This window comes from Trichoderma camerunense, assembly GCF_050948025.1.
Source record: "Trichoderma camerunense strain CBS 138272 chromosome Unknown V8C40scaffold_8, whole genome shotgun sequence".
Classification (NCBI taxonomy): Eukaryota; Fungi; Ascomycota; class Sordariomycetes; order Hypocreales; family Hypocreaceae; genus Trichoderma; species Trichoderma camerunense.
Genome location: NW_028145362.1, coordinates 1,041,573 through 1,059,832, shown reverse-complemented (window position 1 = coordinate 1,059,832; position 18,260 = coordinate 1,041,573). Strand labels below are relative to the sequence as shown.

General features: G+C 49.6%; 7 protein-coding genes across 7 annotated transcripts; 2 read left to right on the top strand and 5 right to left on the bottom strand.

Annotated features, from left to right (window-relative positions):
* Positions 1–1,932: 1,932 nt before the first annotated feature.
* On the top strand, positions 1,933–2,614 carry V8C40DRAFT_287206 (uncharacterized protein; the record flags this gene model as incomplete). Its single annotated transcript, XM_083222666.1, has 2 exons — positions 1,933–2,347; positions 2,415–2,614. 2 exons carry the CDS (start codon positions 1,933–1,935, stop codon positions 2,612–2,614), a joined length of 615 nt encoding a protein of 204 aa, XP_083073749.1.
* Positions 2,615–2,799: 185 nt separating this feature from the next.
* On the bottom strand, positions 2,800–7,291 carry V8C40DRAFT_244320 (P-loop containing nucleoside triphosphate hydrolase protein). The gene has a single exon (XM_083215626.1). It carries the CDS (start codon positions 6,628–6,630, stop codon positions 3,043–3,045), a length of 3,588 nt encoding a protein of 1,195 aa, XP_083073748.1. The 5' UTR covers positions 6,631–7,291; the 3' UTR covers positions 2,800–3,042.
* V8C40DRAFT_244319 (YqaE/Pmp3 family membrane protein) lies at positions 7,249–8,708 on the top strand. The gene is made up of 3 exons (XM_083215625.1): positions 7,249–7,373; positions 7,559–7,755; positions 7,891–8,708. The coding sequence occupies exons 2-3, from the start codon at positions 7,698–7,700 to the stop codon at positions 8,295–8,297; spliced, it is 465 nt and encodes a 154-aa protein (XP_083073747.1). The 5' UTR covers positions 7,249–7,373; positions 7,559–7,697; the 3' UTR covers positions 8,298–8,708.
* A 7-nt stretch (positions 8,709–8,715) lies between these two features.
* V8C40DRAFT_274722 (Argonaute complex, subunit Arb1) lies at positions 8,716–10,375 on the bottom strand (the record flags this gene model as incomplete). The annotated part of the gene is made up of 3 exons (XM_083220636.1): positions 8,716–9,829; positions 9,980–10,046; positions 10,105–10,375. 3 exons carry the CDS (start codon positions 10,373–10,375, stop codon positions 8,716–8,718), a joined length of 1,452 nt encoding a protein of 483 aa, XP_083073746.1.
* A 1,343-nt stretch (positions 10,376–11,718) lies between these two features.
* On the bottom strand, positions 11,719–12,555 carry V8C40DRAFT_216065 (uncharacterized protein). The gene has a single exon (XM_083212168.1). It carries the CDS (start codon positions 12,413–12,415, stop codon positions 11,870–11,872), a length of 546 nt encoding a protein of 181 aa, XP_083073745.1. The 5' UTR covers positions 12,416–12,555; the 3' UTR covers positions 11,719–11,869.
* Positions 12,556–14,058: 1,503 nt separating this feature from the next.
* Positions 14,059–16,265, bottom strand: V8C40DRAFT_244312 (uncharacterized protein). Its single transcript, XM_083215624.1, has one exon. It carries the CDS (start codon positions 15,543–15,545, stop codon positions 14,523–14,525), a length of 1,023 nt encoding a protein of 340 aa, XP_083073744.1. The 5' UTR covers positions 15,546–16,265; the 3' UTR covers positions 14,059–14,522.
* Positions 16,266–16,698: 433 nt separating this feature from the next.
* Positions 16,699–18,074, bottom strand: V8C40DRAFT_287191 (uncharacterized protein; the record flags this gene model as incomplete). The annotated part of the gene is made up of 1 exon (XM_083222665.1): positions 16,699–18,074. The coding sequence occupies one exon, from the start codon at positions 18,072–18,074 to the stop codon at positions 16,893–16,895; it is 1,182 nt and encodes a 393-aa protein (XP_083073743.1). The 3' UTR covers positions 16,699–16,892.
* Positions 18,075–18,260: the final 186 nt, after the last annotated feature.

Genomic DNA, 18,260 nt, shown 5'->3' with positions numbered 1-18,260 from the left:
GCTGCAAGGAGCAGGGCTCCAAAGGCTGAGCCTCTCCAACCCTATTAGCCGCTGACACCTGCATCGCGAGGCTTGCTCAGCCCTCTTGGAGCCCGGAGCAAAATTAGGCACGATACGAACAAGAGGCACTCGGTTGGCTTGCAAGCGCAAACACTAAAATGCTATTCCATGCAAAGATAAGATCTATGACGCAGTTAAGATCCATCAAATGCTATTTTGTTTCGGTGTGTACGGGGTATAGTACCCACGTAGTCCACCTCAGCAGGCATATGTCTGTAATCAGTTTGGTATAGGCTAAGTCTTCAGCTTGACAGCAGAGTCGCCTCCATATGGATAGACTGTGCCCAATCATTTTCTGTGTTCAAACATGTATAATGATATATACCCAGTACGCAGCATACATGTATTCAGCATGGCTGCAAGCTGGTCATTAAGTAGGCCAGTGGGGGCATTTACATGTAAGCTGTGAAGCATAAAATTAAACTCGGAGCATGATGATGCCAGTGAAAACACAAACACATGGAATCATATTCCACACATCTCTTATCTACGTAGGTAGTTTTCAGCTCAACAACAACATCAGTGTCTACCAACCTACGTGTATCCAGCCACGAAGCAACCACAGAGAAACTCGGTTACACGACCAATAAAGGACCGCGTGCCTCTGCCTACCCCATGATCACATTCCAAATCTTCGAAAGCTCTTCATATCTTCGCTTCGCAGAGAACTAGCCAACATACATGCTCGCACAATTCTCGCCAAATTATGTGGTTGGGCCACGCTAACAGGTCCAACCGTGTACAGCCCCAAGATAGGCATTCACGGTGGTTGGCCCAAAGATTCGTCAAATGAGATAATCAGATATGAGCTGGCTGATTTAGACTCTGGAAGCTACCTAGAGCCATTGCGAACTAACACAGATGTACGTGCGTTTAGATTACATAAAAAGTGTATATGAATTCGGGTATGATTGCCGAGAGGTGGATAGCCTCTGAAAGCTCAAAGATGAGCAAGATTTCAGATAATGAACAACATGTATCCAATAGCATGTAAATCGTGAGTGACACAAATGGCACGAGACATCCAAGCCGATTGTTTACCAGCAGAAGCATTAGATACTGAAGAAAGACACATGTACCTGTATAGCAACAGAGGCTATGAGAATATGGTGATAGCATCAGAGACTTGAAGAGGTAGAGTAAATACGCTAAGAGCAACATGCTGTGAGGATGTAATCTCGCGAACTCAGCTTCATGATTGCTTTTTATGCTTTTCGCCTATTGTTTCTCAATCAGTATTGTTGACATCCAGCACCAACCGCATTATCCTACCTATTCACATTTCTATGGAAACAGCATCACCAACAAGAAAGACTTCCTTTTTCTCCTCGTCATCTCATCACAATCTTTTCCAAAATCTCCTTTGGAAACCTGCCAGTCAAATAGGGGCTTGACCGAATCACTCACGACAGGTGCTGAATAAAGCAAGTAGCAGAGAATCAGACATCTCTTCAGGCCCGATCATCTCAGCTTGCATAATGGGGAGCCTCGGGGTTGAGTTACGCTTCCCCCGTGGCCGTCAGATTCTAGAATCAGTCACCAGAGTCTAGAACACTACTTGGTGAGTGTTGTTTGCGGTTTGCGGTGAGCGTAAAGACCTTTTCGCATACCCAACGCATCAACGAGCTTCAAGATATTGTTGGATTGTGTGTTGTTTGGCCATCACTTCCACCGGCATCTCGTAGTGAGTCGAGTCGCCGATATGCAGCATATCACATCTTCTCATTCAGAACATGTAACCCAAAGCCATCCTTTCACTCAAAAACAACTATAAGTATCTCCACGATCCCATCAGTAACTCTCCAGCATCATCTCCATCTCACCCTCAACTTCATCATTTACATCAACCAAGTCACCACTCACTCACCCACCATGCCTTCCATCCTCGCATCCGCCCTCTCCCTCTCCCTCCTCTTCCTCACCTCCCACTTCGCCGTCGTCCACGCCGGCAACTCCAAATTCTACCTCGACCAACAAAACTGCACCGGCGGCACCTACGTCGACTTCGACATCCACGAAGTCCACAAATGCTACGGCCTCACCTCCGGCACCGCAGCATCCTTCTACACCGACAAGGGCAACGAGCTAGACTACGTCAAGGTCTACAGAAAGGACAAAGACCTTAAATGCGGCAAAGAAGAGTGCAGCGTGAAACAAGCTCACTCATGCTGCTCGTCCAAGAAGAAGCAGATTACGGGGATCCAGGAGGTGCGCTTTATTGAGCCTTGTTCGCCTTTGCCGCATTGTAAGAGGCAGGCAGAGCTTCAGGAGCAGGCTGGTAGCCAGAGTAAGTGTTCTCTTTTTTTTTCAGCGCCTGCTAGTGACTGGACATTTATTTACTAATCGTGATGCAGATTGCACGAGCGTTGATGAGATTGGTGAGCCCTTTATTGAGCTTGGCGATGGAACTCATTTTGGTCTCGGGGTTGGAACGCTGGGCAAGTTCACTGCGGATGAGCTTCAGGAGCATCTTGAGGCCAGTGGAAAGGAGAGGCTTGGGGTAGAGGAGATTGCGAACCTGATTCAGCTCAAGGTCATCAGGTTCCTTATTTAAACAGTTGGTTACTCAGTTTCAGGCTTAAAAACGTGATCAAAGCTTAATAAAGGATAAAGTCTGCAGTGCATCACGCATGTAATTCAGTGCCAGCCAACGTCCGAGTGCTTACTTAGCTATGCAATATCTCGAATGAACTCAATCACAAACTGCAAAAGGAGACTGTACGAGTACTAAAAGTGAACCACACTTTGAGTCGTGAAAGCATCTCAGTCTTGAATTAGATTCGCATTCTAGAATTATGTCAATGACCACCTCCTTGTCCAAGATAACCGCTAGGTTCATGATTCAACCCCGATTCTTTCCCATCATAATCAGCCGAAAAACTCCATGCAAGATACGCACAATGCGACCATACTATGTAAAATTGTAAGAAAGGGCTTCCCTTCTGCCCCAACATGTAATTCCATACGACAGGTGTCCCCTTTTTAACCCCAAGTACCACCACCACCACCTCTTCCACCCCTCTTCTGAGCACTGAGTCTCCAGTCGTCTTCTCCGGCAAATTTATTATACAGTGGCTGAATTCTTTCAGCTTGCTTCCGCTTGCTCAGTCTATCCGTTGGCGCCACCTTGAAGAATGTCGGGGCTGCCTCAACCAGCCATTTCGGCTCGATACTCGTCGTGCAGTGCATATATTCCTTTGTCGTCAACACGAGCGTGTGGTAAATGATCCATTCAGCTTGCTTTCCAAAGAGGGCCGAACTAGGATGAAGGTACACCGGCGTGCCCTCCGTGAGAGTCTTGTACCCTTCCTGGGGATCCTTGCGCGCTGCATTGCGGAAGAATCCCGTGCAGAGAGCCTGCCGCACCTTTTGCGTGTCACGTCCACAAGAGACGACCGGATGTTTATACCGCTCCATGATCTTCATAAGCTGATCTCGGACATCCTTGGCACGACGCATCGACCGCGCCTGGATAAAGTTCTCAAAGCACCAGGGGCTAGAGTAGCCGCTATGCTTCCAGGCATTATACACATTGAGAAGCGTCAGGTGGTCTCCGTGAGGATCGTGGAACTTGGACTTTTTCTGATCGGCCTGCGACTGCTTTTCCTTGGGGCGGTAAAAGACATTGGGCAAATTGAGCATCGCTACAATGCTGAGCATCTCATCAGAGCACTTATGATCAACAGCAGCGATGAGCACCTTGGCCAGTGACGGCTCCATGGGAAAGTCTGCCATCTTTCGCCCCAGACGAGTTAGCAAGCCTTCGTCGTCCAGTGCGCTCAAGGCGTACAACTCTTCCAAGGCTGTCAACATAGTATTGATGGGTGGCGGGTCCATAAAATCGAAATGTAAGAGGTCGTTGATGCCCATTGCCTTGAGCATCAATATAGTGTTTGCCAAATTTTGTCGCTGAATCTCGGGAATCGTTGTTGGCAACATTTCTGACTGGTAGGCGGCCTCTGTATACAGACGGAAGCATTTTCCAGGACCAGTTCGACCGGCTCGACCGGCTCGCTGGTTTGCTTGCGCCTGGGAGATGGGCGTAACAACCAGGGAGTCCATTCCCAGCTTGGGATCATAGGCATTTTGCTTGACGAACCCAGGGTCAACAACGTAGTAAATCTCGTCAATAGTAATGGACGTCTCGGCAATATTCGTGGCAATGACAACTTTTCGACTTCCAGGGGGAGCAGGTTCGAAAATTCGGCTCTGCATCTCGCTCGGAAGCTGTGCATATACAGGTAGGATAAGCAAATCCGGCACGCTCGGTCCAAGGGCTTTCATTCTCTCATATAAAATCTCGCACGACGTGTCGATTTCCTCTTGGCCAGTCAAGAATAGAAGAATATCACCCTTGGGTTCTGTGAGATGAATCTGCATCACTGTGACAAGCGCAGCATCCAGGTAATCGGATTCAGGCTCGCGAGAATACAAGATTTCGACGGGATACGTTCGGCCCGGGATTGTGAAGATAGGACACTCGTTGAAGTAGGCGGAAAACTTGTCGGCATCAAGAGTGGCTGAAGTAACAATGACCTTCATGTCGGGTCTTCTCTTGAGTGCCTTTTTCAACAGCGCAAACAAGACGTCGGTGGAAATGGTTCGCTCGTGGGCCTCGTCAAGCATGATGCACGAATACCGCTTCATATCGGGGTCCATGAGAATCTCTCGCTGTAGCATACCGTCCGTCATATACTTGATCCTGGTGGCAGGGCTGGTGCAATCATCGAAACGGACGTTGTATCCAACCTCTTCGCCAAGTTTGCAGCCAACTTCCTCTGCCACACGCTTCGCAACGGACATGGCGGCGACACGACGAGGCTGCGTACAACCAATGATGCCATTATCTGCAAATCCAGCCTCTGCGAGATATTGAGTCAACTGGGTCGTCTTTCCCGAGCCAGTCTCTCCGACCACAATCAAGATTTGGTTCTCCTGCACTGCCTTTATCAGCTGCGAGCGGAACGCAAAGACGGGCAGAGACTCTCGCTGCTCCTTGATACTGAGGTTGGTACGCTTGCCCAGCGACTGTCCCTTGGGAATAACTGCCCTCTTCCACTCAGGCTCTTCATCTGTCCTGGTGTTCATTCTCGCATGCTTTAGATCGCTGGCAAATTTGCGCTTATCGGGATCGGCCATTGGATCATTCCATTGATTTGACAGGTCTTCTTTCGAATCCTCCTTGGCGGCTTCTTCAGCCTCCTTTTGTTTCAACTCTTTTCTCTCCTTGGCAAGCGTTGTTCCTGCCATGGCGGCTCTGTTCATGGATCCATCAGGGGCCTTGACCACTCGGATGGGAGAAAGCTCCAAGGACTGTTTGGTCTGGCCAGCCAAAAACGGCGGTTCCTCGTCTCGAACTTCAATGTCAACATCCTCCTCCAGCTCCAGCTCGCCCTCGCCACGCAGGGTCGCATTGTAATCCTCCTCGAGATCGGGATAGTCCGAGGCCTTTGCCACCCCGGATGCAATGAGCTGTCTGATTTCCCATCGTTCTGGGGACGTCATTCGTTTCTTGTGTCGTCTGGGGGGACCCAAAGAATCGCGAGGCATTGCGGGGGTAGGATCGACGAAACCATTTCTTCCACCGCCACCAAGCGCCTCCATGTTTGCACCAGTCGTCAACCTCGCCTGTGGTTCAAGATCTCTGCCGTCCTCCTGATCGACATCCTTCATGGACAGTCCTATCCTGTGGCCCTCGATGCTGACAACCTTGACCCAGACTTGCTGCCCACTGGAGAGCAAATCTGAGGGGTGAGTCACCCGTTGACCAGATACAATGCGAGAAATGTGAACCAATCCGTCAACCTTTCCTCTGACGTGGTGAAGGTTGACAAAGGCGCCAAAATCCTTGATTCCAGTGACATGGCCCTGGTAGATCTTGTTCATGATGGGCTGATCATCCACCTCGGGTGCAGGAGCGCGGCTGAAGTCGTCACGGTCGTTGTCGTCGTCGTAATCGTGTCGTCGTCGGTTTCGTGATTTCCTAGACTCTCGGAATCCATCCCGCCAATCTTCATTGCCGGCGTCCTGTGACCGTGACCGCGACCTGTACTTGTCCCGCTTCCGCCGATCTCGAGATCTTGATCTATGCCGCCGTGACCTTGACTCTCTGTGTTCATCTTCTGGGCTTCTGCTTCTCTTTCTAGACGCCTTCTCTTTCTTGGCCTTGCCCTCGAGCCCTTCTAGCAGCGCCAGTGTATCATCGATAGCGTCCGCTCCGTCGTTGTCGCCGGGAGTCTTATCGGGCATGGCAAGACCGCTAAAGACCTTTTCGTTCTCCTCAAACGTCCGATGGTGATGATGCTCGTCGTGGGGCGCATCTCCATTTTGTCCTTTGAACTTGGGGTGCATCGCCACCACCAGACGATCTAAACTGTCGATCAAACTGGGCGGGAAGTCGGCATTGAGCCCATCGAGCCTCTTGCGGAAGTCATCGCTGGATTTGCTCTCGAGACGCTGTGCGATGAGGAATTCGGCGAGGGTCTTGTCACTGATTCCAACATGGTTCTGGAGTTCAGAGGTGACCTTTGAAACGAGAGACAGAAGCTCGAGATTCAAAAGGTCGTCCATGTTTGCGGTCTGGAGTCCTGCAAGGCGCAGGATTGAAAGTTGGTGAATTAGGACATGAAGACGCGCTAATGGCAAGGCTGCTGCTTGGTAGTAGAAAAGTTCAAGGTCAGCCCCCACTGACCGAGGCTAAATATCGGGAGAGATTCGGTGAGAGGAGGCTTGACCGAGCGAGAGTGTGTGACCCAGTTTTATCAGGTTTAGGGACGGCTTTATGTTTATAGAAGCGTCATGTCATGCGATTTCCATTGCATGAAAGCTGCATAAGCTAGGGATGCATCTTGCAGCAGGAATACGAGGCGGTGATTCGACTGATACATATTGGATCATGAAAATGAATTATTCTGTAGTGACTCTTCAATACCATCTAAAGAAAAAAGAGATGATTGGTACTACTAGGTAGTAAAGCAATGCCCTCACTTCACTCAAAGGGTACGGTAGCATTTGTGCTACAGCATAGCCTTTTGGATGCTAGGCTGGATTGGATCAGGTGTGTATGATGCTGTGTGTGTGAGTGATTCTCCGGTGACTCAACTCAGGGCCAGGCTGCAAGCGGACACACCGCGCTTTCCATATGCCAGAAACTTAGCTGTATATTCAAAAATTGAACTATTCATGTATTGTTTCTGAACAATAGTGATTGCATCAGTAATCACCATCAATATAATCACCCAGCCACAACTCCAACTGATGTACAACCTTCTCTCGAATCTACCCTATAACAAACCGCCCCAACGTAATTTTTAGTGAGTCCTACAGCCTCTCCCTTCAGTGGCTTAGTACCTTTGCCTCCCCCTAAACCCAGCCAATCACAGCTCCCTCTTCCGCCCCATCATTACGCAACCCCATTCAATAAGCAGCTCCAAGCATCGTCATCATCCGTCACAAGCCCACTTCGCGCTCTTTATCATTTATCCTTCCCTTCTGGTAGGGCGAGAAAAACCGACGAACCAAGAGACCCTTGATTTCTTCTTGTTCTTCGCCTGTACTCCATCTTATTACTCGCGATAGACTCAACTTCAGACCTCGATTCTCTTGTCATCACCAACAAAAGCCAGTCATCCATCATCATGTGCTCTGCCGACATCTTCCTCGGCGTCCTCGCCATTCTCTTCCCCCCGCTGCCTGGTAAGTCGCATCACATCACCCCACCATCTACGCATCATCATCTCCTTTGCGGCTCCGTCTGCTGTAAAATATCTTTGCCTGCTTGCCTGCTTGCCTGCTACCTGCCTTGATGGACTCACTAACCGTCGTCTCTAGTCTGGGTCAAGTGCGGCATCTGTAGCGCCGACTCCCTCATCAACATCCTCCTCTGCATCCTCGGCTTTATCCCCGGCCTTCTCCACGCCTGGTACATCATCGCAAAGTTCCCCGAGCCGGCCTACGAGTACGAGGCTATCCCCAACGAGCACGGAGGCGGCCGTGTCACATACGTCTACGTTCAGACGCCCCATGGCGCTCACTGCCAGCAGCCCAAGCCCCAGGAGGAGCAGGGCCGTATGAACTATGGCACTACCTCTCGGCCTGAGCAGCACCCCAGCCCTTCTTCCCGGCCTCAGCAGAACGGTGGTGCAAACTCTGGAGAGGGCAGCTCTGATCCTCAGGGCGTTCCTCCTTCGTACGCCGAGGTTGTTGCTGGTGACCACAAGGTCCAGACACGCGATTAAGCGGAACGATATAGTTTGCCACTGTCAGTCTACCAGACTATCAAACAATTCCCACGGATACAGATACGGATCCATATAACAGAGCGGCGATACAAATATATATCATACTGCAAACAATTGTCGGATGGATGGAGAGTAGAGAGGATGATGCGTTGCCCTTTTAGCTGCTCTTTGTTTAGATATCTGGGCTTTTTCTCTTTTCTCAACTTTACTTTTCCTTTCTTATTTCTCTTTCTCATTATTACTATGTACCACACAAAGCGTTGAATTTCACGAACATGTCATGATTAGGGTCAAAGGGTTCTGCATTGTTTTCCCATGCGGTAGGAAGAGACGGCGTTATGGCCGAACTAATAGTCCTGTGCTACTTATAATAAAACCGATCAAACCAACCCAAGGCGATCAAATGTCCCGTATATTACTCCTCCACTGGTTGACTGTCTTCCGCCGTAGGATTGTGCACTGATGGCGCAGCGCGGTCATTTTTTTCTGGAGCCCTGAAGTGTACCATCAACTCCTGCGCAAGAAACGTGTAGAATGAAGGGACAATCTTGCGAATGCGCTTGACAAAACGAACGTCAGCCCCAAGTTCGCAGATTTCCAGCGTCATCTTCATGCCTGGCTTGAGGTTGACAAGGATGTTTTGCTCAAAATACAGCTCAATCTCCTTGCCCTGTAGTGGATGCTGTATGTCCGGCTCGACCCATCCGTCTTCAATCACGGCTGGTTTGAGAGTGAGTTTGCCCAATGGCAGGAGTCTGCTCTTCTTGTTGCCATCTGTGGTGATGGCCAGCTTCTGGAATCGCTCAATCAGCTCTGTCGTTGGGAGATTGACTTTGGTTATCTCAAGAGTGCATTCATATTGGCTGACTAGCTCCATAGCGTTACCAACAAGATGTTTAAATACTTGGATATCACCGAGCATTGTAATGGCCGAATAGAAGACAGATTTCGCATCGAAACCTTCGGGAATCTGAAACAGATCAAGGGCCCATGCATCGGGATCCGTCTTCGAGAACAACTCTGTCGCAGCAAAGTTGAAGAGACCCGGAAGTGCGGTTTGCAAAGAATTGAGCATTGGCCATTCTTCTCTAGCCATCAGACACACATTCAGTGCCTCCTTGACATTCTCTTCATACTCGGGACAGACATCGTGATGGAGGACATATCGAAGGAAATTCTCAACCACATCTATCGCATCTTCCATTGGTCCAGTCAGAAGACCAGTCAAGGGGATGATCGCTCTGGAAAGGAAGCCAGCTGCCACGCCAGCGAAATCGACAGTCCACTTGGTTTCGTCACTGTTGTAAAAGCGGTCACCACCACCGGTGCCTTCATAGACGACGTCTCTGGCCGTAGCTTCGCGACGTTGTGCAGGCGTGAGTTGTTTGAGCTCTTTTGGATCATGTCCAATGTAGGCGCCCTGTTTCGAATCCACGCCACCAAGGAAGAGGTAGTCGTCAAAGTAGGTGGTTCTTGGGTATTGGAGGCGGCGACGGGAGCGGAAACGCTGAATGCATGACTGAATCCGTCTAGACGGTGGTGTGGTGTACCAGGTTAGCTGAACTGAAGGGAAGAGGGAAGGGGTATTCGAATCGCTGATCATACCTTTCGAAGGAAATGTCCCTGTGGTTTCATGTTAGCTTCCAGAGTTGTCAAATATGTTTTTGGGATATGCTTACGGAGAATATATCTCTTGTTTCTCCTCCATGGCTTCATCAGGAGTCATGGGAGGGTCGGCAAAATACTCTATCGTTGTTTAGCATCGAGTCACCATTGCAAAAGCTGTGGAGGATAAGATGCATACCTTCAAATCCATTGCCACGATTCTTCGGCAATGCTAGTGGACCCCTCGCGGCTGTTGATTTGTTGTTCCTCCGTTTCTTCTTCGTGGGCGCCGAAAGTTGAGCAGGATCATTGGCATCATCTAGAGCGTCCACTTCTTCTTCTGCTTCCTCAGCTTCTGCTCCAGCTTCTGCTACTGAGAGAGCCGGTATCGAGATCACACTGCCGTCCACTTCAGGCTGTGGTTCGCTGGCTTTGCCATCATCGCCGTCTGGAGCTGTAGTAGAATCCATCTCTGGCAGCATCGCAAGATGAGACCTAAGAATTGCTGCGAGGAGGAGAAATGGAGATGGAAAATACGAGAAGAGAGGTGAGAGAGAGAAATAGCAAACAGAAGAGAAGAGGTTGGCGAATTGCTGCCTGAGGAGAGCGAGTGAAGGCGGTGGCAGGTGCTTAACAGCTGGTTTGCACTGACACCGCCAAATGGGCGATAATTTACATCAACTTGACAAAATATTGATCCATTTTACTATTTCACAGTTCATGACAACTAATTAATATTCTAGGTCCATCTATTCTTGCCATATCCATGCAGCAAGGCAAGCCGCTGAATGCTTGTGGCCGCAATGATGCATGTATCCCATCGTAGGAGAGCTTTGACTCTGGCGGAGAGATGAGCCATGAGTCTTGGAGAGAGTACAGTTTTATTCAATTTCTACACAACTCCAATGCAGAGGCGGACAGGAATCCTTAAAGTAGTTCGCAATGATGCACAAATGTGACATTTTTTCACGATTCTTACTTTCCAGTGGACGGGCTTTGGAGTCACTCGTCCTACAAACTTTCGCGTTCTTATTTATCACAGTTATGGAGTCCCTCCCACCAGGTGAAAAGAGTGCATGACTGAGTAAATGAATGTTCATTCAAATTGTGCAAAGGCTTGTCCGTGAAAATGAACTGAACAGCTAGACTATAGTAAACATACATGTAAGCATCTCACTTAAGCTACTAGCGACCATGTATGAACTACATCGCAATACCCATGAGCGCATCTTCTTATTGTCAATTCACTCTTCTTGAATAACCCAAAAGGCACCGAAACATGTCGTCGTTTTGCTAATCTTGGATCAATCTAAATGGCTTCCTTTTAGCCAATTTCGCCTCATACTCATATACGCCCTCGAGGCGCCCGCCACAGAAACGGGACATCACCGAGCCAGCCACGGCTGAAGCGGTCCGTCCAAGTAAGTGGCTCAACGCTCTAGCCTAGAACATGTTGAAGAGGCTGATGAATTCCAGATGAGATGGTGTAATTTGGGATAATTTACTCGCTCAATCATTACATACAATTAACATCACGAACATGTGAGATTCTGCAAACACGCTGGCATTCAATTGCAATATTGTCCAATTAGGGTCTCAACGATAAATACATACAAAGTTTCATGTGCTATAACATTTGACTCAAGAATAAAGCACTATTAATTCTTTTGAGCACCTCACTTCATCCATTATGACCATTAATTGCCGAAACATCCCACAAAAGAAACAAAGCAAAAGAAGAAAAGCACACGGTGATGACACTGAGAGATCAATTTAAAAGAAGTAACTAACGCCGTCGTGTGTCGAGTAGACAAGCACATTAATTAGTAGGTCCCGTGTATGCGTAATTCTTCCTTTTCCCTCATCAAATTGTCGACTCTTTCCTCCCTTCACTTCCGCTCCATATCAAATCCTCCGCCCAACATAAGAAATAGATAGTAGTTCCAAGTTCCAGAGACAAGTGTTTACAGCATCAAGACGGCAGCGGCAGCACCGAGGATAGGAGCCAGCAGCTTGGCATCAGCAGTGGGAGCGATAGCCAGACCGGTAGAGGTAGCAGTGGTAGCAGAGGTTCTGGTGGTGACGCGAGTGGTGGCAGAGCGTGTAGTAGCAGGAATGGTAGTAGCAGGAATGGTGGTACCAGGAATGGTGGTCTGGCTGTTGGTGGTTCCGGGGATGGTAGTGGCAGGCTCTGTGGTGGCAGACTCTGTGGTGGCAGACTCGACAGTGGTTTGGGTGGTGGTGGTGGCAATGGTAGTTGTCAAGGTGGTCTCACTGCTGGTGGTTGCGGTGCTTGCGGTATTGGTCTCGCTGGAGGCGACGGAAGAAGCTTCTGAGCGGATGCTGCTGGCGACGGACGAGGCCTCGGAGCGAATGCTAGAAGCAATGGCACTGCCAGAGGCAATGGCAGACGAGACGGCGGCAGACACAGACGAGATCAGAGGCCCCTGGGCCATGGCTTCTCCGGACAGGAGGCCGAGGGCAGCGACAACGAAAGTTTGGGGCTTCATGGTGAACGATTGGATGTCTTTCTTCGTCTGGTGTAGGTGGAAGAAGGGGAAGAAGAGAAGGAGGAGTGCGAGTGGACGCTTGGTGAACGGATGACTTATATGCTGGTATTTATATATATGTATATATATATGGGCCGCGCGGGAGCAAAGGGAGGTGAGTGAGCGAGAGATGTATGGATCAAAACAGAGGGAGACAACGACCCTTTAAAGCGGCCTGGACCTACACACCTCAACTCACCTTTACGAGTACATTCTCTCTCCCTTGCCCAAAAAAAAAAAATTCATGCAACAGCCACAGCTGGGGGATCCACGGGGCGATGAGGAAAAGAGAGACACACAACAATCATACACACAGTGTTGACGTAGGCAAGGGGGCGTTCTTCTGGACACGGGGTACTCGAACGAGTAGATCCCCGTCTACATCGCGGTGAAAAAGTGGGATACCTGACCATTGCATGATCTATTGGTAACTTGTACGTCTGGTCAGAGCTTCATCACCACCAATACGGGCAGAGCCTGAGCTCACTCTTACAAGTTGACGGGACAAAGAAGCGACAGCACAGATGAGTCTCTTGCAGGGATTATTCCCGGTGGCTTGCAACCGATCGGCGCTGAGTGTTACGCGGAGAGGAGGCATAGCACTGTAATGGTGACGTATCCTCGGCACACCGGCTGCGGGCGTTTATGAGATTTGAATGCTGGCAAATGGCACAATGCCGGCGATCGGAGAGAATCCATGCTGTTGGGATTTGTTTATGAGATGAGATTTGGTGATTTATTTTGCGAGGTTGCAATGATGAGGCTCTAATGACTCTGTGTCTGGTCATGGAATGTCAATGTTCGTCCTGATTAGGCAATTTTCCCCAATTAGACGCCCCTCGTGTACATGGGCAGAGCTCGGCGATCTTCCCTCGAGGTATCGCCCCAGAAACGGGATACGGCAACGACAGGAGACATACACACACGCATAAAAGGATAAAAAAGAATAATAAAAATTAGAAAGAGAAAAACAAGCACACAAGCTATACCAGAGACACTGTATACAATAAGCTGTCTCACATGTCGTAATCCGCACGGGCTGCGCCTCAAGTGGACCAATCCCTGCGGCTTCCCCGTGGCTTGGGCCAAACATTTGCTTGGCCCTTTTGTTTTTTTTTTATGGCCCTTCCTACTTCCAGAGAGGGCGTAGAGGCGTCTTTGTCCCGGGCAAAAAAACAAGGAGGAAAAAAAGACTGGACATGTTCGTAGCAACTTGGCGTTGTGGAATCATGACGTTTGTATGACCCGTGTCCGGAGAAAGCAACACGTTCTTCGTGCAAGAAATTGGTTGGGGCTTTGCCTTTTTGCTCCCCCAAAGGCGATTGAATTTTCACCAGCTGGGCGAGCAGCCAGGCCGACTGAGGCGCGGAACGGCTCGAAGCATATTTCTGTTTTATTTCATTCCTTGTTTTATTCTGGTTCCTCCATTCTTTTTTCTTCTTTTTGGCCGAAGCTGCAGTGTTTCGTAACGGTTTCTGGTCAGACATGTGCGTCTGATTGGCTGTGATAAGTGGGAGAGACGGGTGGTACGCGCAAGCTCGGGTGTGGAATGAGGCCCATTCCCATCCTGTGAGACTTGCAATTTCGAAGGTTTGCCTACGGGAGAGAAAAATTATGGAGTCTAGACAAACAAAAACACAGACACATGCAGCCAATACAATACAAGTAGCAGTCGGAAGTTTTTAGATTAAGAATTGGATTAGGGAGCCAATGCATAGAAGCTGCCAAGGGAAATGGAAGAAGCAATAGTTGAGGAAAAAATGAGACAAGTGAAAAAAGGTTTCAAACTCCGCCGTCAAGTTGTAAGCCGTCGCTCGTATCCCGAAACAGCCGTCCGCCACAGCCCGTCAAGATCGACTGCCACCCCCCTCTGCCACGTATACGAGGAGAATCCACGCGCTACAGTATAATCCGTACGTCAAGGGCATAAGGATTAGTTGTACGAGAAGCAAAAAAATAGTCGTACCAACAAGTTCAATGCAGCTTTATGCATCGGCGATTGGTCATAGGCATCGGAAGTCCTCCGGAATCTCGTGTCGTGAGATGTACGAGTATCATCAATATCTCGTTACCTCCCCACAAATGTGCGGCTCGACGAGTCCTCAAGCTCAAACAACGACTGATGCAGCAGCGGACTTTGCTTTGGTGAAGCGCTAATGCCGGACAGCTCGCTCTCCCTGCCCGTCACGCCATCGGAGCTGCCAACGGAGACAAAGTGTCGGTTGCCTGGCGTCGACGGCGTTGCGGGGAGCTCTGAGATGGGCGACTCGAGGCCCGGAGATGGCTGGGCAGTAGCATGGAGTGCTTGTGATTGCGCCATCTGGCCGGCGCCGGCTCCTGACAGCTCGTGCGTGTTTGCTGCCGTCTTGTCATGATACTCGGTCAGCGAGTCGTCGCCATACTCGTCCTTTCTGCCGGTGCCACTGGCCGTGATGACTATGCTTGGGCCCTTCTTCTTCCGCCGCTGCCTCAGAGCCAAAAAGGCGGCCAGGGCGAGGATGCAGACTCCCGCCACTGCTCCCACGGCGATGCCCGCGATGGCGCCTTTGCTGAGCCCCGTATGCGTATGTGCTGGAGGTGACACTGCAGCAGGCTGAGTGCTAGTGGCACTCGCAGTCGTGCTCGCCGTTGTGCTCAGCGTTGTCGAGGGGGTTCTGCTTGTTGTCGATGTCGATGTTGATGTCGATGTTGATGATGTTGTTTCTGTTGTGGTTGTTGTTGTTGACGATGAAGAACCCGCAGACAAGAAAGGGGCTGCTTGCGCCCTATTTGAGCTCAAACTCGCAGCCCCGAGTTTGTTACTCGGACAGCCGGTTGGCATGCATGCGTCCTGGGAGCAGCATCCCAGAAACGGTGGCGAGGAGTCTCGACAGACGTACCACTGGTATCCAGTGTCCAGGCAATTCTGTCCCCGGATCTGATCATAGGCATCGGGATTGAACGAGAGGGGCTCGAGATTGTTGTCAGGACAGAGGCCTGAGGAGGTGATGCATGGATTGATGGTGCAGCATCCCACGAAGCGAGTCGGCTGGTCCTCGCAGACATAGTAGCTACCTCCCCTGGGGCACGAGAAGTCTAGTGAGCTTCCCATGATGGTTGCTGACTTGGGCCTGCGTCTTGGTTTGTCGATGTTGCTGCTTCGCCTGGACTCAACTCCCTGGATATGAGCAGCGGTCTGGGATTGATGGTGTCTGTGCAGAAGTATTGCCTATGAGTGAAAAAGGCAGCAATCAAACCCAAGCAAACACGTTCCCCCCCTTATCTCTAATAGTCCAGCAAGGCGAAGTCTCTTTGCAGAAGCACAGACGGGAGAGTCCTGGATGTACAGATCCGTGTTTGTCACGACGGGACGGACAGGATACCGAAAGAAAAAAACTTCTCAAGGAAGACGGGGCCTTGTTGCTCTTCTCCAATTCCCTCTCATGCACCATCCCGACATCGATCAGTCGGCTTAAAAGGGGGGGCCAGTCTTTATCCTCATTTCGGAATATCCCCGTCTGCAGCTTCAATCTAATTCCCGATCAGAAATCAGGCTTTGTGCGTGTCTCCCCATGCAAAGACAACACAGCGGCATGTTGGCTTGGGTTGGCGTTTTCGAGTCTTGTCCAAAGCATCCCCCTGTTGTCCTACCCATCGCAGGGACTTTCGAGAGGTCATGGCCCGTTTTTGCGTTTCATCGGCGAAGATCATGGCTTGTGTGTTCTTGAAATGGACAAAAAAAAGGTGTGATCAAAACGCCCAGATCACTCGGAAAAGCCTGAGGATACGAGAGGCTTGGGAAGGATCTAGTGCCAATTGCGGGTGGTTGTTGGTTGCTAGTTTGTTGGTCACAGCAAACGAGTTGTCTGCACGTTGGTCGTGGGCTGGAGATGCCATTTTCTAGCTCCCCGCACCTGAGCAACTGTTCAATTGCTTGGCAGCCCAAAGTTCCTGGATGATACCATCATGGAAAGGGAGGCGAGGCTATCAGGTGTGTGATACAAGTGACAGCTAGTCAGTGTGTGGAGGAAGAGAAGCTAAGAAGAGATGCGGCCATATGCTTGATGCTGGGGTTCTCTACCATCAGAGGTGATACCCCTGCGCAAACCCATGAGAACACGCTACCAGGGGCCGTCACATGAAATGGTGATGGCACCAACAGCATGTAGTAAGTTATCGGGAGACACGGCACCAGGATTAGCAAGATAGGGGATTCAGAGCGGATCAATTCCAAATACTACCATCTCATGTCCTCGAGACATATTTGCGCCATATGCTACATCTAGTAACTAAGAAGACCTGTCGGCATGATTAATATCATGATTGGCAATATGTAGCCGTGAAACGAACCCCATAACCAGATACACACTCTCTTTAAATGCTCGGGGCATCTCGAAAGATACTCTGCGACATTGAACGACCTTCACATATATCCTCCACAAAGCCGAAGCAAAGAATCTCACTCCTCTAGACGCTCTTGCATATTTCGGAGAGTTGTTGCAACTGCCGACATGAACTTGCGTAATTCACTTCGCATGTCTTCCAGAGCCTGCTTATTCTGTTCGACAGCTTCGCGCACTTCCTGAAGCTTGCTATCGTGGTTGCATTGTAACTTGTCCATAGCTTGCTGGATGTTTTCGGCTTGCTCGTTGACCTTTTCTAATATCTCATTGCCATCCAACTTGACGCGTTTTGAAGAACTTTCAGGCGCGGAGCATAGTCTCTTCTTGTTCTGTAGAGATAAGATGCCAACAATATTGTCAATGTTCCATGTCTCTGGTACCACAGGCTCCGTATTTGCTGGTGTCTCTGGGGGAAACTGAGTTCCTGCAGCTGTAGTATTCTCGTTCTGGCTGATTGAGGCTGATGTCTCATCGCCATTCTCCTGTGTAGGCGTGGTAGCTTGCTGCTGGCCATTCATTGTAACTGGCATAACGAAATTCTTATGTTGAGGAGGTATGTTATCTTGTTGCTGGCTAGTTGAGGCTCCTACTTCACAATCCTTCTTTGTTGTATCCCCAATGTTTCGTGGTACGGGTTTAAAGATGGCATTCTTCTTCTCAGCATGCGCTGCATTCTGTTTATGGAGAGGTACAATTGATTCACAGCTGTCCTTCTTCTGATCACGCGAAGCATTTGTTTGCTCATTCGAGATCTCTTTGTTCTGCGTAAGGTCGATGTTGATCGGCTGGCTCGTTTTGATGGACTCTGTGGTGATCTCTCGGCTGCGTGGTGCTGGCTCTGGATGGTAGCTTCGATATTCCTCTGTAAAGTCTAAAATATCGGCCCCGTATCTTCCTGCTACAGCTTTGACATAGTCCATAGGCAACTGTTTATATAATGATGAGAGAAACAGGTAGTCAGGCCAGCGGATATTATCAGTCGGAAATTGGCCCCGGTAATTGCGGGCGCTCGTATACAGAATGTGTGAAGTCGCCGGGGGCGTTGACAAGTAGTCCACCTCACCTCCCGTTTCCAAAAATTCCAGAAATCTTTGGCGTTGTCCGTATGTCAAACGTGTCGCTTGCTTCCAGAATATTCGAACACATCTGACCGCAGCGGCGTACCTGGGATCTGATTCTTGAATCTTCAAGTCTTTAATCTCCAACCTAGGAGGCCTTGATTTAAAACATTGAACCATCTTTCTGGTAGCGATGTCGATCCGAGTAGTCTCGCGTATGTCGGGAAGAGTGAAGAAAGGGAGAAAAGTGAGAAAGTGGAAGAGGGTGGAATAATTCTCGTCATAGAATGCAGCCTGCACACTATCTGGTAGAGAGGGAGGGAAAAGGTGCCCAGTGGAAACACTGAAAGTGGGAAGAAAGTGAGG